This window comes from Aulonocara sp. 'chitande type north' Nkhata Bay, linkage group LG23, assembly GCF_057382095.1.
Source record: "Aulonocara sp. 'chitande type north' Nkhata Bay isolate Kocher_YH1m ecotype deep benthic linkage group LG23, A_spYH_male_GT1.1, whole genome shotgun sequence".
Lineage (NCBI taxonomy): Eukaryota > Metazoa > Chordata > Actinopteri > Cichliformes > Cichlidae > Aulonocara > Aulonocara sp. 'chitande type north' Nkhata Bay.
The window spans coordinates 34,840,179-34,861,443 of NC_141365.1; the positions used below are offsets into that span (position 1 = coordinate 34,840,179).

The following is a 21,265-nucleotide window of genomic DNA, read 5'->3' on the forward strand; positions in this document are numbered from 1 at the left end:
TTGGCACTGGATAAGGTCACCATGAATCCTCATTTAGCTCTGCATTTACTCAATATGTATTATTACTCTGGCTCCCTTCCACAGCCCGTCTCCCTCACCTCACCATCTGCCAGTTGTGTCAGATGGTGAGGTGTTAACTAAGCAAGTTAGCATTAGCTTAGCACTTTAGTCTCTCTTCCAAATACGGTCATTAACCCAACTATCTTTTATGTACAGTCTATGGAATCCACTGAAGTTAGATGGCAGTCTTAAAAAAAAAAAATCAAACATTTTAGTCCCAAACTTTTAATATCCCATAACTAACAGAGAGATTGTCACGAAATTTGCAATAGAATTAGTGTATTGCATACAGTGGACTGAATTTACACCCAACTGCAAACCATTTGTCTGGAATTTAAGTCAACTTCCATCAAATCATAACAAAACAGTGAGACGGGCAATATATATATTTTTTTATTTATTTAAAAAGATAGACATGAATAATAGGCATGAGACATGAAGGAATCACAGGACATTTTCTCTTATAGCCAGAGAACCTCCTGCTTCAAGGGGATGGAAGTTATCCAACTTTATGAATGTACCTTCCTTCCCCTCTGCAGTCCTGCTCTCCTATTAAACATTCAGCTGAAGCTCTTGTTGCCCTTTAAAGCATTATTGTTAATTAGCTGCTAAATGCATCACAAACACATGTATAAGCCAGAATATTCAAAATTAAAAATAATACTGAGTTTGGATTCCCTTCATGTGAAAAGCACAACAAAATGCTACTTATCCAAATTTTTATGGAAAGATGTTAGCTGATATTGTTACAACATTCACAATTATGCTAAATGTCTCTTATTTATGTAGATCAAACTCTTTCATCAATAAAATAAAGGTTAAACACAAAAAACTAAAAGTGCAGTTACTGGAGATGGGGGGGCGGGGCAAGGTCTGGTTGGGAACAATAGCACTGAAGGGTCACAGGGATAAAGCACAAAGCTCTAAGTTTCCTTATTTTTAATGCTATAGCCTGTCACATGTACAGAATGATGTCAGATGTTTTCCTACAGAACACTACCACCTGCTGGCCGATACACAAACTGTATACATCCATGAGATAAAGGAGAAACATATTTTGATCAAATCTTGATCAAATCTGAATTAGGTTAACAGCTAAAATAATAAGTGAGTGTTTTTATTCCCTCTTTACAGCCCAAACCTGAACATCTATTGTCAAAGCAAGCAGTGACCCTTAAACCTCTTAATCCCACTAAGTGCAACTCATGTCCAAATACAGCTTAAAAAAGGAACTCAAACTAGAGCAGTGCTAGTTTCCACATACGGCCTCATACCATTAAAAACACACAAACATAAACACGCACGCACACGCAAAACACAAAGACCTGAAGGAAAACTTTCACCCTATTTGTTTTTTTGCCTGATGTCCCATTTGGTTTTGTCTTTGCCTTCATCCTAACTGTCTGCCAACAGGTGCATGCTGGGACCAGCAGACAAGGTGGTGTTCATGCAGGCGTTGGGCATGGTGCATGGACGGTCACTGGACATCCGTGCAACACTGTAAAACTGTTACAATAATACTGGCATGTTCAGCTGCTAAACCAGCGAGTGGTTGAAGTCTCCAAGCTTGTCCTCCTACCTGTATGTATGAAGAAAGCAACTGCTACGCTATGAGCTAGCAGGATGTTGTTCTATAACTGAGAAGCCCTTAAAACAGCAAGACCCCAGAAGCCCCCCTACCCCCTCTCCCTTATTTTCTTCTTCTTTCATGTTTTAGGGTTTCTGCCAGTGTATTACAAGCTCCTTAAACACCAGATATTTTTGTTTTTACACAACAGCTCCATATATTAATTTAGCTAATACGTCATTAGCCTACTGTTACTGTTAACCACTTTACACACATAAGACCAGCCCGAAAAAAGTTGTTCAAATTGAATAGTTTTGCTTTCTAGTTGGTATCCATCCACTTATGTCCACTAATAACAGAACTGCTAGGCTTTTTTACTGCATGCAAATGATGTTTAGCATGATTGGTGCTCTCGCTTTTAAAAGCTGGAAAGCCAAAAATAAACTCTACAGTCTCTCGTTACCTGTTGTGTGCACAGGTGTGTCACAGCTGGTCAATGGGAAACGGTGTGTTTCCTTTTAATCCTACTGTACACAAAGTGCTTGCAATTCAACTACGGCTGCAGCAGGGGGCGCTCATGGCACAGTCCTTAATGAATAGGAATGAATGCAGGTAATGCCAAAATAATTGTTTGTAGTCAAAATTATGCACATGTATAGGGCTGCCACAAACGATTATTTTGATAGTCGACTAGTCACCGATTATTTTTGCGATTAGTCAACTAATCAGATCGTCATCCATTGGACGTAAAACGTACAGCTTATTGCACCAGCATGCATCTGCTCTTATATAACTATCATTAGCTTATAGCTTGGAGTGTTTAAAGTACGTGCTAACTAAAAATAAAGACAAGATGATAGTTTATTAAATTTTAATGAAATTTGCAGATTGTTTCGGTGGAGTTTAATAAACTCCTTGCTATCTAAAATATAACAGGACACCGGAGAATATTCTCGAGCATCTCACACTTCTGATAATCAGCTGTCTGCCTGATGTTTATTCAGCTGTGTAAAAACTTTAATCTCAGCCAAACCGATTTACTCAGGAACAAATAAAATACTAAAAAAAGCCAAACAATAACATTTTTAAGTTATCTAAGTGACTTGTATATGTTTAACCTGAGTAGCGAAAGACAGCAGTGGGTTTGAAAACGATTTGCCGGGAGTCCGGTGTTCTCACGGGCTCTAGTGAGCCTTGCCCCCGGCTAGCTATCGAGCTGGTGGGTAACAGACGTCTCCAAAAACGTCGGAGCACTTTTGAAAGTATGTGGTGTCTTAATAAACTGAGCCGATATTTGAGGTTTACACAGCTACATTCTCGCCTCAAAATATGTTAAACTTTATTTTGTGACCCAGAAATAATAAGAGTAATATTAAAACTAACTAGCTGTCGCCATTGTTGACAAGTGCGCTGGGCCGCACTATGAATTATGGGACACAGCTTCTTCTTCGGGGTTTAACGGCAGCTGGCATCCTTGTACATGCAGTGCTGCCATCTTCTGTTTCAGTCCGTTATTACACTCTTAAATCCTACTACTCATTCCTGCGTCTTTTGTGATCTTACAAAGCTTCAAACGATGCGTCAACTAATAAATTAGTAGTCGACGATTTTAATAGTCGACGTAATCGTGACTAGTCGACTAATCGTGGCAGCCCTACACATGTATGTTTAAACTTTTGCACACAATATTGTTAATATGTACAAACTGAATCGAACTGAACAAATTTATGACTTTTTGTTTTGTTTTTTTACAGTAAAGCTAATTTTGCCCATAGCATTCTTCTAGTGTATGCTAATGGGTCATTAACCAAAACTTATCAATTACCAAGTTTGTACAGTTATACATTTATTACAACAATATAGATTTTCTGAACATTTTTTTAATGACAATTGTGAGAGAAAAATGCCTGCTTTCCAGCCTGGGCTACTTGAACCCCCTATGTTAACTGATATGGCGGAAACCCCGTCTTCTGACATAAACATACTGACACCCTTTTCGCCCTTCTTTCACTTCTTCCTTTACTTTTCTCTAATCAACTTCCACAAACCTTCGTACACTTACATTTTCCTTTCTTGCCCTCCTCTACCCATGCCTAACATCTAGAGCCTCACTGGAGAACTACTGAGTCTATTTAATATAAGACTGAGAAGAGGATGACCCACTCAGAGGCAAGCTAAGGCCTTTTTAACTATCAGCATGGCAGACATCCACATACACAGAAAATGCAGGGTGGCTAAAACAGTCAGTATCATTAAATTGTGCTTTAAAATTAAGTTCCAAAAAAGGACGGATTGTTCTGCCCACCGCTGCCCTGACTTCTCTCTCCAAAGGCAGAAAGGAGGAGAGATGTGGTGGAGGAATAAAGGAGGGGACTGATGTTCTGTTAAGTTCAACGGTTGGCCGAACTTGGGTAGGAGATAGAGGCAAGATGCCGCCGTCTTTCTTTTAGGTTCCCCCATGGAGGTGGGGGGATAGCCAGGGTCCTGGGGTGAGGAGGAGGAGCTGAGTGACCGGCTGACTTTCCAGCTCGGGCACCAATCATAGCCGGGAGGCTCTGGTTGCGCCTCAGGCCATCTAAAAGGCTCCCTCCACCTGCTGACACAAATGTGGCAGAATCCTGGCGTGGCATTGAAGCATCAGACTCAGAACCATGCAACACCTTAGTGAATCCCAGCTGCCGGAGCTTCTCCACCAAACCAACACTGGCCGGGTCGGGCCTGGATCTGCCTGATTTGGCGGATGAGATGAGGGCTGGGGTTTCTTGGGATGGGCTTGGTAGGTCAGGATGCGGAGCGCGGCCCAGGTTTAACCCATAAACGTCTTGGAGAAAAAGCTCTGCGGGCCGCGAGGCCAGGAAATTGTCAGCTGGGTGTTGGCGGGGCTCTGTAGGCACTGGGGAAGGGGCAGGAGAGTGGGAGGGGGAGTTGGGGGGCGTGCTTGGCAGAAGCTGGAAAAGGGGCTGCCAGGGGGCGGGTCTCGGGGTTGGAGGAGGGTTGGAGACTTGTGCAGAAATACCCCTCTCTAGGACCAGCTTGGTCAGGCCACTGGGGGGTGCAGGCAGACGTCGAGGGGGGAAAGAGTCACCCAGACTGAGTCTGCAGGGAGTCACAGGGGTGCTGGGACCCGTCCTCATGGAGCTAGGCGTGTTCGCCATGTGGGATGACTGAGAACTGAAAGCAAGAAAAGGAGAGTCTGTGTTAGAACAATAACAGTGTTTATGGGATGCTTATTTTCTTGAAGAGGACTCACCTTGGGGTGACCTGTGTGATGTCACACGGGTGCAGAATGCGGCAGGTAGTGAAGGTGTAGGTGGAAAAGGTGGAGCTCTGACACTTCCCTGGGTTTTGGACTGAACAAACAAGAAAACTTCAGAAAACCAAACACGCGCACCTTGGAAATGATGAGCAATAACAAGCTACAAAAAGTGATTTTTACCAGAGGAAGATACTGCTGTCGATGTCAAGGTTTGGCTTTGTGATTGGAGTCCTGCTCCAGAGGCTCCTGGAATGGGCTGAGGCGATTGGCCGGGTTTCTCTGTGGCATGAAGGGGTGTAGGGCAGATGTCTAACCTGATGGAGGAGGAAGCAGCTGGACTCCCAGTGGAGAGAGGTGGCACTGGGACAGATGATACCGCATGCTTTCTGTCCTTTTTCTCCTCGGGTGTAGATGAGCAGCGCACGTTAAAGGTGATTCCGCCTTCCTCCTCCTCATCTTCCTCCTCCTTACTCCGCTCTGCTGCTCCTTTCTCCAGGATACCATTCCTTCTGTTTTCTTCATCTTCTTCATCCTCCTCCATGTCAGACAGGTGGTACACAGCGTCCTGAGCCAATGGACGAAAACCTTTAGTCACTACTCCAGGGTGTGGGTCCAGGATGGTTCCCAGGTGAGGTTTGGCCAGCTGCTGCCAGTGGTGCAGTGTCAGCGAGCCTGAGAAAGAAATGTCAGCATGTGTTACTGCATACTCTGCATTTAATTATTAGTTATTAATAATCTCTGGCTCTCTTCCACTGCATGTCCTTGTCCTGTCTTCCTCCCCTCACCCCAACCAACCCCAGCAGATGGCCACCTCTCCCTGAGCCTGGTTCTGCTGGAGGTTTCTTTAATTGGATTACATCACCTTGTAGTAAACGATAACCTTCGAGGTGTCAACAAAGCAAACATTACCTTCCATGGGTTTGACAATCTGGAGCTTCTCAGGCAGGAAAGTCTTAAAAACAATGGAGGCGATGGAGAGATCCGACAGGTTGGAGAAAGACGAGACTGCACTGCCCATTGGTGAGCTGCAGCAACTGCCTTCTCCTTCCACCTCCGCCAGGGCCTGCACCTTCTTTTCCCGCTCCGCCTGGAAGAACTGTCGCTCGGACAGGAAGTTCTGACGGCGCAATGACAGGCGGTGGAGTGCTCTAGTGAGGTCGTTTCCTCCCGGACAACCAGGCTGGCCCACTCGGCCCTCCTCCCTGCAAAACATGCATGTTATGACCTGAAATCGAGCATAAATCTCTTCCAAAACAGAAAATGCTCTTTGAAACTTACCCCTGTGTGGACTGAAACGGCTGCGCTGTCATCACCAGAGAGCTCTGTCCGGAGCCAGGGATTGGTGGGTTTGCTGAAGCTGATCGTAGTACTGAGGCATTAACGGAGCGGACTGTTTGGAAGACTCGCTTCTGGGAAATTCTATAGGAAAATGAGGTGAAAGGTCAGAGACTAGACCTAAAATATAATGCAGACACCTAAACTTTTCAAACCCATGAAAAGTCTGGAAAAAAGTACGAGTTCTCCAACACCAACTGTCATCCTCAGCAGCAAACACATTCTGCAGCTTTTAACCTTTGGTCCTGAAAGGCGGTCTCCTCCTCTATACTCAGCTCCTTCCTCATAGTTCCCTCAATCTCTGCTGCCAAGGATTCCTGTAAAAACAGGACACATACGGAGGATTAAAAGTATGCTGTGGATTCAACAAAAGTAATATTTACAGTCACTGTTCAGTTTAATTCATCCAAGCCTAAAAAATAAATGCACACAGGCCAAAAACTGCAGCTCCTCAAGTGGCCACTTCAGGCTGGCTCCCAAAAGCAAGCCAATATCAGCACGCCCCAGGACAGCTGTGGCTACAGTGTAGCTTGCCATCACCAGTGTGTGAATGTGTGTGTGAATGTGTGGATGACTGAATGTAGTGTAAAGCGCTTTGGGGTCCATAGGGACTAAGTAAAGCGCTTTACAAACACAGGCCATTTACCATTTACATTTACCAATATCCTACAGACTCCCACATTATACTCAACAAAAACTTTAAAGAATATGTCTAAAGCCAGATACGGTTACCTCCTTAAACCCTTAAAGCCTGAAATATGAAATGTGTTGTGCAGTTTATTTAGGTTTTTCAAGGGTAAAATAAAAATCTCACCGATGTTGTAGAACTCAAAAAGTCACAAAAAACTTTATGTAGCAAATACAACACACTGGGTGTTAAAGGGTTAATAGCAGCTGTATGATTCCTTGTGAACACATGTGCCAGGGACTGTATCTTCCTCTGTGTGCTCCAAATAAAAGTTCAAGGGTGCGTTTCTCTCACCATGGGGTAGAGGCCGTAGGGAAGGTGCCGGCGCATCCCAGCTGAGGGGCTGTTTTTACTGCGCAGCTCTTTGATCTCCTCCTGCGACTCATGGAGCATCTCTACACACTCAGCATTCCTCTCGGCCAGCTCGTTGAGCTGCAGCAGACACGTGCAAATAATAATTAATTAAGCAAAGAAATTATTTCAAGAGTAATTAAAATGAATGATGTGTTCAGAGCGTATTTTACTGGATTACTGGATTAATATAATTTGTATAATCACTGATGAAATGGTAATTTCTCTCAGTAGGCAGGTTGGTAGATGTATGTATGGCAGTAATTCCCAAAGTGTAGGCTCGGGCAAAATTACTCACAAGTTTGTATATTTATATGAATTTATTTAAAAAAGTAAAATAAAACTGGGAATAGGAGGTGGTTAGTTTGTGATATTTCTCAATACTCTGACCTAAATTTACTGTTTATGCTTTTAGGACACAGTTTTTAGGGAAACACATCATTTTCCCTTGTATTAGGAATGATGTTAGGAATGAAAATCAGATCAGACTGACAGATTTGACAACGTTAAAGCTCTAAATTGCTGTAAACCGGCTCCAACACAAACCATAAGTGTGGTTTCTTACAAAAGGCTTGACATAAAAGCTACAAACCTACATTATATGATCACATTTGCATCTTTGTAGAATAATTAAACTGGTCTTGCTCTAAAAAGGAACTTGAACACTCGTATGAGACTGTACCTCTGCTGTGAGCTGTCTCTGAGCATCTTTGGAGGCCTGCAGGTGGATCCTGAGCTCCTCTTTCTCCAGAGCCAGCTGGAGATAAACAGCATCACACCAAGAGTGTTCACACACTGTGCCAGCATCTACAGTAGGTAATCAGTGCTAGCAGTTAAGCTTGCCCACCTCCTTCACTCTGTGTTGCAGCTCGACTATTTGGGAAAGCAGCTGAGCGATTTCCTCCTGGTGTCTGAGCAGCTCCTCGTTCTTCTGAGATAGATCTTCAGTCAACGAAACCATCTGGCTGTTGGACTCGCCTGACCCCACGTGTGATATACACAAACACACCAAAGATTAAATTCAGATGCCTGATCTGTAAAAGTTCCTTTTGAACATAAGTTTGCAAACTTCAAGAAAAACTCACGGAGCTCTTTGACACAGTCGCTCACTAGCTGCTGCTCCTTCTCCTCATAGGTGATGGTGTCTCTTTTGAGTTGACAAGCCTGGATAAGTCAAAAAAGCTCAGTTTGCAGCAGAGATTATACTTCAACATCTGCTTCTGATCAATTTGCTTCCCAAAGAACGACATACCTCGGTTCTCAGTGCCAGATTTTCTTCCTCTAGGTCCTGCAGCTTGCTCTGCAGGGACTCCAGCTGACTAAGTGCAGCAGCGGCGGTTCCCCCCGGCAGGTGAGGTTGCCGCAGTGGGGTCGACACGCTGGAATCGGTCTCGCTCTCCTCAGAGGCGCTGGCCACCATCCGCAGCAATTCATCCTTCTTACTGAGCTCATGTTGCAGCTGATGAACCTGACCAATGTGGACAGTTTAGGAAAAGTGATTGGTGTTTACAGGATTTTAACATTTTAAAGCTCTCTTTTTCTAGAGATACAAAAATCTAACTTTCAATTTTTTTGGTTGAAGTTTAGTTTAAAGCTGGAAAGTGAATGGAATATTTGTATGTATACAGCAAACATGCATGACTTGTGGCAGAAATACCATTTTATTGAAATAAAATGGTATGTTATTTTGGCTGCAGATGCATTTAAAAAATAGTACATTATTAATGTATATCAAGCATTTTTTGGTCCATGAGATATTCAATTCAATTCAATTTTATTTATATAGTTCTAAATCACAGCAACAGTCACCTCGAGCCGCTTTATATAGTTCGGTAAACACCCTACAGCAATACAGAGAAACCGCAACAATCAGAAGACCCCTATAAGAAAGCACTTGGCAAAAGTGGAAAGGAAAAACTCCGTTTTAAGAGGAAGAAACCTCTGTCAGAACCACGCTCAGGGAGGGGCAGGCATCTACCGCAACTATTAACTAGCTAACTAACTATTAGGAAAAGGTGTACCACAGGGATCTATTTTAGAGCCCCTTTTTATTATTCAAATGTCTAAATGCTTTATTCTATTTCTCTTTTAAAAACCTATTACAACAATATCACTAGATCATGCAGACATGTTGAGGAGGTAATTTAGCCTTTAAATCAGCTGTGCTGGATCAAGGACACATCTGAAACCTGCAGGACACCATGCTCTTGAGGCCTGGAGTTCCCTCACCCCTAATTTAAATTGATCATACTATCACCCTCTCTTTATGTAGCACAAAACATTATTTACACATTTTAAAGTGAATAAAAACAGTTACCTGATCTACAGACTGTGCTATCTGCTCCTCTAAGGCCTCATTTCGCTCCTGTAGCAGGTGGTTCCTCTGTAGAAGTGACTGACCAATCCGAGCTGCCAACTCCAAATCTCTGTCCCGCTGTTCAAATAGAACACAAGGCACCCAGGGTTAATCAGTTAACTGGCTGTTGTTTTCTTAGCTGAAAAAAATTATCACAAATGAGGTCAACGCCCTACCTCAGCCAAAAGGTGTGTGACCACTTCAATGTCATTGTACGTCTTGGTCATCTGTTCCACTCGATCAGCACTGAGGACTGGCCAGAGGGAAAACGTTAACTTTTAGGCAGCAAACAAGCAAAAACACACACACACACACATCTAGGGATGGGTACCGGTGTCCGGTGCCATGATGGCACCGGTTCTGACATAAACGGTAGTAACCAGACCAAAAAGCAGCGCACATTTCGGTGCTTTATTTCGGTGCTTTTTTCCCTGAGCTGTGATACACTTCTAGCCAATCATTTTACGTTTCCGAGGATAGTAGGCGGGGCCAGGTACGTACGTTCTTTTATGCAGAGCTACAGATTAAAAATGTCCAAGGCGAAGCGGTCAAAAGTCTGGCTGTACTTCACAGCAAAAGATGCAAACTCAGCAGCCTGCAACAAGTGCTTTAAGCTGATACTGTGATACTGACAAAGGAGGTAACTCCTCAAATCCGATGAAACACCTGGCGACGCATAGCGTTTTTTTTTTCTCCAAAAACCAAGAAATGCGCTGTATTTGATAGCTTGCTGCGAGACCTCACACCGAGCGCATCTACTGCGGTGTGGTGCCTGTTATCGGACCCGGAGTTAGCAACATACCCAAAAACACGAAGAGGAGAGTCCTGGCCCCTAGCCCTGCCAGTGTAGCAGAAATGATGACGGATGATGATGGCAGCAGCAGCCGTTCTTCTCTGCGTGAGTAATTTACGTTGAGTAGGCTAACCACGTTATTAAATTAATGCATGTAAGGTGAACTAGCAAACATCATCATATCTACATGCGGCTGTCTTCTTGTTTGATGGCAGATACTCCCTTCACCCTGGCCAAAAAGGCTAAAATGACCAAAGAAAAAGAGGGAAACAGCTAAACATGAGCGGTTTTTGGACAAAGTTTGTGTTTTTTCCATTGATTAAGCACTGCTTCCACCCAAGAGTGATACCATATATGCCCCATAGCTGCAGAAAAGGCTAACATTGTTATCTTTTTACAAAAACCAAATCAAATCAAATCAAATCACTTTTATTGTCACATCACATGTGCAGGTACATTGGTACAGCACATGTGAGTGAAATTCTTGTGTGCGAGCTTCACAAGCAACAGAGTTGTGCAAAATACAATAATGTAAACAAGCAAAATACAAGAATGGCTACATCTGAAACTAATAAATATATGTACAATATATAATAGTATATGCATTTCTGGATGTGTATAGTAAATATTTTCCTACGTGTGTGTGTGTGTACACATATTTTACAAATTAAATAGAGTAAACAATAAATAAAATATATAAAATATACAGAGTTGAGACATGTGCAAAACAGTGGCATTACTGTACAGTATGGAGTGCATAATGTTAAAGTTCCAGTAGTGAAGCTGAGGTGTCTATGACGTGTTCAGCAGTCTGATGGCCTGGTGAACCAGCTGAACATGAGAGGTTTTTGGACCAATTTTGTGTTCTCCATTCTTTAAGCACCGGTTCGAGCACCGTTTAAGCACCGGCACCGTTTCAAAAGTACCGATTTGGCACCGGTATCGGATAAAACCTAAACGATACCCATCCCTACACACATCTAAAAAAAATCTAGAATCCACACTCTGGCATGCACACTGTGCATCCAAGCAACTCCACACAAACATGAAAATAAAATCAATTACTGGACACGTCTTTAACATGCATGGTCTACTACATAATAAAGAATTCTGACCACAAGCAACGTTAGGAGCTACTTGGCTATTATAGCCACATAACATCACCATTCTTTACACTTTTTAGCATCTGATTATGGACGCGTGGTCCAAATTATGTCCACTAAATTGCTAAATGATTATTGCTGGAGCAATAATTATGCAACACGTGCTAGTGGTCTGAATTTAAAAAGAACACTAGCTTTACAAATTAATAACTGTACTACAAGCTGACTACAGTACACAGTACAGTACTACAGTTGGAAGCAGAAGACCTTTACTATGCAAGTCTCTTGTCTTATTGTTTACATGCAAAAAGTGGAGAGGGGCTCCCAATCAGTGGCCTAGGAACGGATCCTAGATCACATCCTAGAAGTGTGTGGCCACACTTTTGACAGAAGCCCCTCTCTCACACTTGAGTTAAATGAAGTTCCAGAGAAGAACAGGCAAGTAGGAAAAGTAGGATACCTTTGGAGAGGCTCTGAGAGCCTGGGTGGGAATAAGAAGGAGGTTCCAAAGCAAGATATGCTAGTGAGAGAGATGCAGAGAGAGAAAAAGAGGGGAAAGTTCAGATGGTGTAGAAGTAAACCAGCCAGTTTTAAGACAGATGGAAAAAGAAAGGAAAAGGAAAGAGACAAACACTGGCAGAAAAATGAAAGTTTCAATAAACCAACATCATGTAGAGACATTAGTTTGTTGAGAGTCAGAGAATCTACACATCGATTAGTCTGGTCTGCTTTTAGCACCTGAGTGGGTGTCACCAGCGCTGCACAGTTCAGCGTTCCACCTGTTCAAAGAAAAGTGGCAACCCTAATCAATGAGCCATCTGGTTTCAGCTAGAAGCCCTTTAACAGAGTGATGCGTGTCCCCAACACTCATTTAGAATATTTACTTCTGTTGGTTTGATCAAAAACTTACAACCTTATTACAACTTCTTTGTGCAATCCCAGTTTACTGCTTACTGTACAAACACCTACAACTACAATAACAAAGTGTAATCCAAGTACTGTTAACGATAATCTAACCTAAAGAGCGATCGCTTACTATGACACAGCGTTGCACAGATTCACATCGGACTCACTATCTTTTTTTCTGAATAAATGTAGTGTAATAAAACAGTTTCAGCAGGGATTAAAAGTAACAAGCTGAGCTAGGCAGCTGCTCAAATGGATGAGAGCATTCATCCAGTAATCTGAAGCCTACAATGACCTCTGAATCTGGACACTGCACTCCAACAACCAGCGGGTAAAAATAACCTCTGCCCAGCACGGCTATCCTTGTTACAGTTACAGTGCATACATAATGCATATAATGTCTCAAGTTACTGTTCCACACACACAAAATCACAGACAAAAACATACACTAATACCTTTACCTGCTGCTGAAAGCATGCCATCATTGTATGGGTTATGTATGTCCATAGTCTGGCTTGATCATGATCAGATGCTGCATAAATAAGTGAAACTGTTTACACCACATGCTGATCGCAGGGTGGGAAAGCAGTGCAGGTTGTATTGACTTATACAAGGCAGTAACTGAACTCTGGCCGCAATAAATTTCATAACAGCAAAGTCCAACCTCTGTTTCATTTTGACATAAATTCATGAACTACAGACACACAACAGGCCAATGGGTGGTCAATGTGTTACTTGTTAAGTAACATGAATCTCCAGAGTCATGGCTGCTTGAACCTTTGGCATCAATAAACTCAACATGTGATTATACAACAAACTCAACTTCAAAATGCAGTGTGAGGAATAAATGGTAGAATCATATGGACGCACCAATATGACACCTGGATCAAACTCAAAAAGCTTATCTCTTTCAAATCAACTCTAGGTCGCTCTATGTTTGCTCCGTCATGAGCCAGCAGAAATGCACAGGTTAATAACTCGAGTTAATAACTCATGCAAAGCTACTGGAATTGAGCATAAGTACCCTTTATTCACAACTTTGTCTTTTCCCAGACAAGAAAGTTTTACGACTCAAATCCTGGAGCGTAAAAACACTCCCAGCTCTTGTTGTCAGGCTTTGAAAAAGAGATGGGACATCATCTCGTCGAGCCAAATGACAAGATCCTCAACAGCCATTAAATTACAGTATAAACTCTTCAAATTTCACAACATGACACTAAAACCAGGATACTTGATACTCGTATAACCATAGTGGAGTACTGAAATATTTCAGCGTCAACTGCAAAGTCTAAATATGAATGTCAAAATCAGACCTCTCTAAGTGTTTTCACACATCTTAACATGCCATGCCCCAGCACATGTTATTAATAGGCTGTGTTTAACTTTGCAGAAGTGGAGCAAACAGCACCATGAAACTGAGACTCCTCCAATGTCCAATTTCCTCACATGTGCAACTAAAACACTTCATTCATTACTTGTTTTTTTTTAAGTTACTATTTATTTGAGAAATGCTCAAATTGTTGGTTTGATCAAACATTAATAAAAGGAAATGACGAAACATTCAGTGAACTGAAACAATCAAGATCTGCTCACGTTAAATCAAATAATCTTCAAACGCAGGAAACAAAGCGTTGGCAATTATGAGAAAAACAGGAAGTTTATCCTGTCTCGTTCCAGCATACTGCAACCTGTTTAAATGTAAACACACCATCAGATTTGCCCACTTCCTTTCTAGTAACACACACAGACACTTTGCCCTCTACGCTGTCACGTTTTGCCTGACCTTGCTGACATGCTTACTGAAGCTGGATGCCTGTCTCTCTCTCTCTTTCTGTCTTTCAGACATGTACTGAGGACTGAGCCCATGCTCACCTTCCACAGGAAACTTATCGTACGCCTCCTCATTGTGGATGTTTAACACTGGCATGTTGTGTCTCCTCTCTGTGCTCTCTTGTCTTCATTCTCTATCTATCCACACCGCCTCTCTTGTTACTGTCCCGTGACTCACTCTGGCTTTGGTTTTGAACTCCGCTGCACTTAACTGTGCTGGATCTTTCTCTCTCTCTCTCTCTCTCTCTCTCACACACACACACACACACACACCCACACACACAGTGCCACAGTCACACAAGCAAAGACAAACAGACACAATGACGAACGCTGTGCGAAATAATGTCCACACTAAATCCCTGCGACTTTAATTGAACGGCGCCACATAAAAAGAATCCCTCACATGCCTAATGCACTCACACATACACACACACACACCATCTGCTCGGTTCTGTTGTACAAGGCTTAACCAATCAAAAGGACGTCTGCAAAAGGAAGCAGCTTTGCAAAAATATACCAAAATGTACACACTTACTCATGTAGCGGAAAGACTCCTCAGCCAGCATGGGGGAGATGGCGCTGTTCCCGGGACCTTCGTCTGGGGAGCAGCTCGGGGAAACCACCCAGTCCTGACTGTCTGACAGGTACACGGAGCCAGAGCCGACCGAACCGGAGCCCAGTGAGCCGGAGCCATAATTCCTCCCGCTGCTGCCCAGCCCCTCGTCTGGAGGAAGACAGACAAAAAAACTCATCACCAACAGCTGGTGGAGCAACCATTACTGTCATTATTGTTGGGGGTTTTTTAATGTTGTTGTTTGTTTGTTTTTTGTTTTTTTATTAATCTTCTAGTCAATAATAGTTGACTAAGTCTCTGTGTCTCCTATGACAACTGGGACAGGCTGCAGCACAGGCCCTTGAATTGGATAAATGGAAGGTGGATGGATGGAAAATCTTCTAGTCTAAAATTGTCCATAATGGCAGGCATATGATGAATTCCTTACTTTTTGAGAATTAAACAATAAAAAAGTCAAACAAAAGAGCTGCTCTATCACAACAAGGTGCTTAGGCTGATTTAGAAATAGTATGAGTCCATTGGTGGGCCAGCAGAAGTTCACAGCACTCCTGGCAGTGCGTGCAGAACAAATAGCAGATGGCAGTGTGGAGTCAAGCAGCCCTTCCCATCTTGTGTTTTCCCTAACACCTGGCTCACTGGCCAGCCTGCCCTTGTAGCAGTTCTCGATACCAACTAACTGCTTCTCCAGTGGATTTCCAGTGAGTTGGATGTACTCCAACTGTACCAACTGGGACTGCAGCTCCCCTTTAACCCTAGATAGATCTCCGATTTGAACTAGAGAGATGTTCAATGTCACTAACCGCTCTCTAAGATGGTGCAGATATACTGATTATGCTGTTTAGTTATTTATTCCCCACAAAGCACTTGAAAAATCAATTATTTGCCACAAAAACAGACAAAAAGTGTGTGGGCTGAGGTATTATCATGGCACAATGGCATTCCATTAAGTTGATAAATGAAGAGGGAAGCTTTTATTTTGGCAAAGCTGTGCAGCTCCAGTGAGATTTGCGTGTGGGCTGATGAACAGTGTGTGTGTGTATATTGTCTTGGCTCAGGCACTGTACAAGCCGATGTCCTTCCACTCGAACAAATATGTGGTTTACTAGGACAAACAGAGCTAACTATAGCATCAGGCTTAAAGGCACCACATACTGTACCTCAGGGAGACCTGATACTCACAAAGCAGCATTTAAAAATGTGCACAAAGCAAATCGGTGGCTGTACTGCAGCTTTTGATATATGATATTTATACAGAAGACCATCTCACCTGTCTCCGTGCTCGACTCTTTCTTCTCCACCGCCCGGGGTTTGACTTCAAACATATCCCGTCTTTGGAAAGGGGGAGTGAGGAGGGGAGGCTCTCCCACTCGTGAAAAGAAGAAGCTGGACAGAACACAGGAGCTGCTACTGGCATGACATCACATCCTGTTCCTGTGCTGACAGGGCGGTGTGCCCATACACACCGCTACCTGAAACAGAAGAGAGAAGTGTTAGTGGTCTCACAGATAAAGACGTGACCTCCACAGAGGCTGAATGAGGGGCAATATTCATGTCCAGGTAACGTGTGCAGCTGGTAATAAAGCAGACTGACTCATTTCCTTCTTATGCTCTCCATCACACCTGTTTTATAACATTTAGAGCCACCCACAGTGTTTGATTTTTGAACCACAGATATCGTTTTCAGGCAAGGACAAATCTAAAATAAATGCTAAAATGCTAACGCTAAAAGATTTCTTCTACTTCTACTAAACAAACTAAAGGTGAGGCTCTGAGATTTTGATTGAAGAAATGTTGTGACAATAACTCCACATACAGTTTTTAGGGAGGGGTGACATTGAGCCAGCCCACATCCTGTTGCCTGTCTCTGTATGAACTCTTCCAATGCTTAAAGGGATGACCGAAGGTAGGGCTGTTCCATATAACGATATATATCGGACGACGATATAAAAACGTCTATCGTTTCATTTTACGCTATCGTTTGTTTCGTGATGTCGCAAAATAAACTGTTTACGGCAATATTTTTTCACCGTTTTGATGGTCACTGTAGTGGCTATATAAATTTCTTAAAGTTCTCTCATATTTAATATAACCACACTACCGACGACAAGAGCCTGTTTTTATGCGTTGTCGTTAGCAACAACGAGGGTAAAACCATCGCGTGTCCGCTTGTTTATTTTCTACATAAACCTTTCACAATAAAGCTCAAGATCCTGTTAAGACCTTTCAAAATAAACTGAATCACGTGAAAGAGTATGCAGAGTATTTACGGATGAGAATTAAAAAAGAGCCGCCAGGTGCTAAAAAATAAACCTCAGACTCAAACGTTAGAACAGGCTTTTCCCTGCAGCACGCCGTGTAATAAATACCCACAAAGAAAACGGCAGCCGTTACAACTTATGTCTAAAAATGTGTCGTTTCATGCATCGGTTAAAACACTCAACTCCAGGTACATGACGCGCAACTGGAAACACTTCCCGCAAGTCGAGCTGCCCGAGATTCACAGAATTTACAGAAAATGTTAAATTTTTGTGATTTATATCATTATCGGGACTAGAGCTGGGCGATATGAGATTTTTTCATATCACGATATGTTTTTTTCATTTCAGGCAATAACGATATCTATCACGATATAAGCCAAATATATTTGTAAGATTTAAATGTGCCATTGCTCACAAGTAAAATGTGAAATAATCAGCAGCTTGTTTTGATTTAAATATTTATTTCCCATAATAAGTTCAACAGGGTAGATGTACTTAAGGAACATGAGACTTTTTCAGATAAATAAAGGCAAATATTGCAAACTACACAAAAGGCAGCCGCTAAAGCGTTTAAGTTTCAAAATAGAACAAACAAAACAGGCTACTAAATTGTCAATTCCACTTAGAAACAAAATTTTAATTCTAAAAATAAATCTTAGTTTGTTTTACAGAAGAACAGACAAAATTGACTAACTTTTGTCAATATCAAATAAACTGAGAACTAAAAGGAAATTCTCAATCTCTCCTTGTTGTGTAGCTTAGCTTTTCAAACAGTTTTAACAGTTACTTTAGTCTGACAAAAGCCGAATGACGAATTAGCGCTTCCAGTCAGAGATTGAGCATGCACCACTTTATTGGATTTCCTTGTGCTGTACGTAACAAGTCACGTGACGTGACGCTGCGGCTGTGATTGGTTTGGCTCTGCGCTACTTAATTTGGATTGGCTGTTCTGTTTTTTTTTAAGAGGACAAGAGCGGCGAGGCCTATCGCAATAGTTTAATTTTTCTATCGAGAAAAAGTTGTTTCGCAATACATATCATTATCGTTCTATCGCCCAGCTCTAATTGGGACGATAGATGTCTTATATCGGGATATGAGATTTTGGTCATATCGCACAGCCCTAACCGAAGGAATGAGACAGGATGTGATGTCTTAAAGGGATGGGACATGTGCCTCTAGATATATTCTTATTTCCTTACACACATCTTTAATCTCAATTAACTGGCTGCTGTTGGAGTCATGAAAAACATAAAAAAGTCAAAAGTTTTTCAGTTTGCCAGACTACATTTCCCATGATCCAGTTTGCTTGATTTATATAGACGTTATATAAAAGGTGAACACAAATTCAAGCTCTAAAATGTGAACACAGGATCTCTGTTAACAATATGACTATGACGTCATCAGGGTTATTTCTGTGGACTCTAGCCCTCTACAGTGGACAAAGGAGATGTTATACAACTCTTTCCACGAACTGAGCAGCACTTCTGTCCAGTCAAGTGATCATCATGTGTAAAAGTACATCGGTGTTAGTACATCTTAGTAGTTTTCAACATGACAAGCAATTAGAAAGAATCTAGGTTTAAAGAAATTGCACATTGCCTAACTTTTCAGATCCAGGGGTTTCTTCTATCTTTCATATACAGTCTGTGAAAGAGACATGCTAGGAATAGGCTGAGTACCTTTTGCATCAGCAGCCTGTGCATGCAGATGCACACAAACTCTATGTGGGTGTTTATCAGAGAGCATGCCTGTGGAAGGACAGAATCCTTGGGCAACATTCATACACTCCTTACATAACAGTGACGCTTAAACAATCATCTCCATAATAGAGGAGATTAAAGGAGATGAGATGCATGCAAGCCTAAACTTGCTGCTTACCACTAAACACCTGGTAGATATACTGGACCTACCCATTAATGACCAGTTGACTCATCCTAGGGTTCAAATGATCACATTAGGCCGTGAAGCAATTTTAAGCACAGAATATTGCATGTGTCAATCATTAATATGAATCTCTATCAAACAAATGCTTCTTATTTTCTCTCCCATTTAAAATGCCAGGACTGATGGTGTCCAAGTGCCTCTGAGTCACTTCATGACTGTCACAGGCAGACAGCTTCCTGACTAAGCACTCAGAAATTAAATGGAAATTTGTGGTTCATTGGCTAGGCTCATACACACAAACACAACACTCTCTGGCTTCACTGTGACCACTGCTACTTAAGAGAGGCGACGGTATAAAGATGTAAAATCCACAGCAGTAAGGAAGCAGCCCTGAAAGTAACACTTAAACAGACTCATCACCGCATCACTACACATAGCACGAGTCTGTCCGAGCTCTTCCACAGGGACTGTCTGCTTACATCAGCCTTTCGCAGGCGTCACCTCCCTTCATGTCTGATCTACACCTTCAGCTCAATGCTCAACCTGACTTTGTTGAAGTTAGCTTAGAATGATATCTCTTTTGACATTTTCCCTTACCGGTTATTGGCCTTGCTTTTTAATCACAGCATCTGCACTGAGCCCGTGATAGAGCGGACAAACTAGGGAGGGCATGTGCACAGGGGAGGCAGCGCATTTGATTGACTGCACCAGGGGCTTTAGATGCATAACCAGAAATCCCTCACAGGAACATCAGCATTCCTTGTCATGACTGGCCAAAAGGAATTAAACCAAGTCACATACAGCATCATAAAATACTAATCTGATCTGATCTGACTGTCAACTATAATCTAGATCTGGACAGATATACTCATTGGCTGATACTGGCAAAACGTATGTCATCCAATACGCAGTTAAAAGATAATATTATCTTAACCACAACAACATGCATTAAAAGATGCTTGGGATTATCTAGAGAGTATTATAAAAAAAAATCTCACTGAGTGGCTCCACATCCGTTGTTTACGATGCGATGTTATCAGCACTGTCTGCACCACACGGAGCAGAGCAAGATCATAAAAACCTCACCACAATCACAGCAAGCAGTGTAAAATAATGCAGAAAATTTTTAACAACGACCCCACAAATAGCCTTGTCAGTGCATTCTCGAACAAAGGTTATGGATATATATGTAAACTTTTTTTTTTGCTTATATCAGGTTCAGATTCTTTTAATACCATAAAACATCGATAAACTCATATAAATCCAGTTCACTATGACCCCAAACAAACTCAGTATCTAATGATTCACCATGAACACGTTAACTAAGCAGAACTTAGTTTGAAAATAACCTTTAATTTGAAATGTTTTGCTGTTTAGTAACAGCACAGACTGCCTCCCCTACAACCCCACGGATTATGTGTTACACAAGGTGCTACATGAATTTGAATTATTATTATTATTATTATTAATAATAATAATTCAAATTCAAATTATTATTATTATTATTATTAATAATAATAATAATAACAATATTAGTAGTATTAAAATGTTTAACCACATAAATAAATGTGAAAAAGCTACGGTATTCTTCAATTTGGCATCATTCATTCAGCTGATAGCATTTAACAGGGAGTTGCTGGGATAGTTAGTTCAGCCACTGCAGACATGAAACTCTCTTGCTAGCCCAAGCTTTCCTGATATCAAGTACTTTTTCTTGGAACCTTTATCGGCTGAACTCTCCAGAGGATCCAGACACATGAAAAAAAAAATGTTAAGCTAGCGAATGAACCGTAAGATATTGCACACCTGTCTGTTTGTTGAGCTGACCATTAGCTAAAATTTACTCACTCCGTTCTTTAGTTATACTTTTGTAATAAAGGCTAGTAAGAAGGTTATAAGAGATTTATATAAATAAATGCGAACTAAAGTTAACAAAATGTTTTGCATATCGGCTAACAAGAAAACTAACAACCAAAAAAACTGTAAATACGTTAGCTAGCTTAACCATCCTGTGACTGGCTGACAGCTTCACTGTTGCTCATATCGCGTTAGCCAACAACCGCGAGCTTAAACAATCAGCATCCCTTCCGCGTTGACCGTTATACATTATACAGCTTAAAACACATTTTATTAGTTACAATGAGGCTTACCCTATATCAGTATTATTCCAAATCATGGGCAGTTCCAGCAATACATGCGGTGTCTGTCAATCCCTTCACCAAAGCCTCAAACAATGGAGGGGAAGCGAGGGGAGGGAGGGCAACAAGCGGTCATCAAGTGGCGACAGAAAGCCTAATGACGTCT

General features: G+C 41.9%; 1 protein-coding gene across 5 annotated transcripts; it reads right to left on the bottom strand.

Annotated features, from left to right (window-relative positions):
* Window positions 1-366: 366 nt before the first annotated feature.
* Window positions 367-21,263, bottom strand: trak2 (trafficking protein, kinesin binding 2). 5 transcript variants are annotated; one of them, XM_086281592.1, is made up of 17 exons: window positions 21,112-21,263; window positions 16,087-16,288; window positions 14,781-14,969; window positions 11,970-12,029; window positions 9,790-9,866; window positions 9,575-9,691; window positions 8,510-8,725; window positions 8,343-8,421; window positions 8,105-8,235; window positions 7,940-8,014; window positions 7,201-7,338; window positions 6,456-6,535; window positions 6,162-6,302; window positions 5,793-6,085; window positions 5,064-5,555; window positions 4,878-4,977; window positions 367-4,798 (listed from the first exon to the last, which is right to left on the bottom strand). In XM_086281592.1, the coding sequence occupies exons 2-17, from the start codon at window positions 16,139-16,141 to the stop codon at window positions 4,018-4,020; spliced, it is 3,024 nt and encodes a 1,007-aa protein (XP_086137718.1). In that variant the 5' UTR covers window positions 16,142-16,288; window positions 21,112-21,263; the 3' UTR covers window positions 367-4,017. The 5 variants fall into 5 exon arrangements, with proteins under 5 accessions (XP_086137718.1, XP_086137722.1, XP_086137719.1 ...); XM_086281596.1 differs by lacking the exons at window positions 11,970-12,029; window positions 16,087-16,288; window positions 21,112-21,263 and adding an exon at window positions 12,248-12,288 and having other exon boundaries at window positions 369-4,798; window positions 14,781-14,858; XM_086281593.1 differs by lacking the exons at window positions 14,781-14,969; window positions 16,087-16,288; window positions 21,112-21,263 and adding an exon at window positions 14,288-14,690 and having other exon boundaries at window positions 369-4,798.
* Between the last annotated feature and the right edge of the window lie 2 nt (window positions 21,264-21,265).

Excerpts from the sequence above, each read along its gene's own strand:
- trak2 (XM_086281592.1), bottom strand. The coding sequence starts at position 16,141 with ATGTTTGAAGTCAAACCCCGGGCGGTGGAGAAGAAAGAGTCGAGCACG. Across the intron at positions 14,970-16,086 it reads AGAGTCGAGCACGGAGACAG|ACGAGGGGCTGGGCAGCAGC; the intron begins GTGAGATGGTCT and ends GTCTTCCTCCAG. Across the intron at positions 7,339-7,939 it reads AGAGACAGCTCACAGCAGAG|CTCAACGAGCTGGCCGAGAG; the intron begins GTACAGTCTCAT and ends TGTCTGCTGCAG.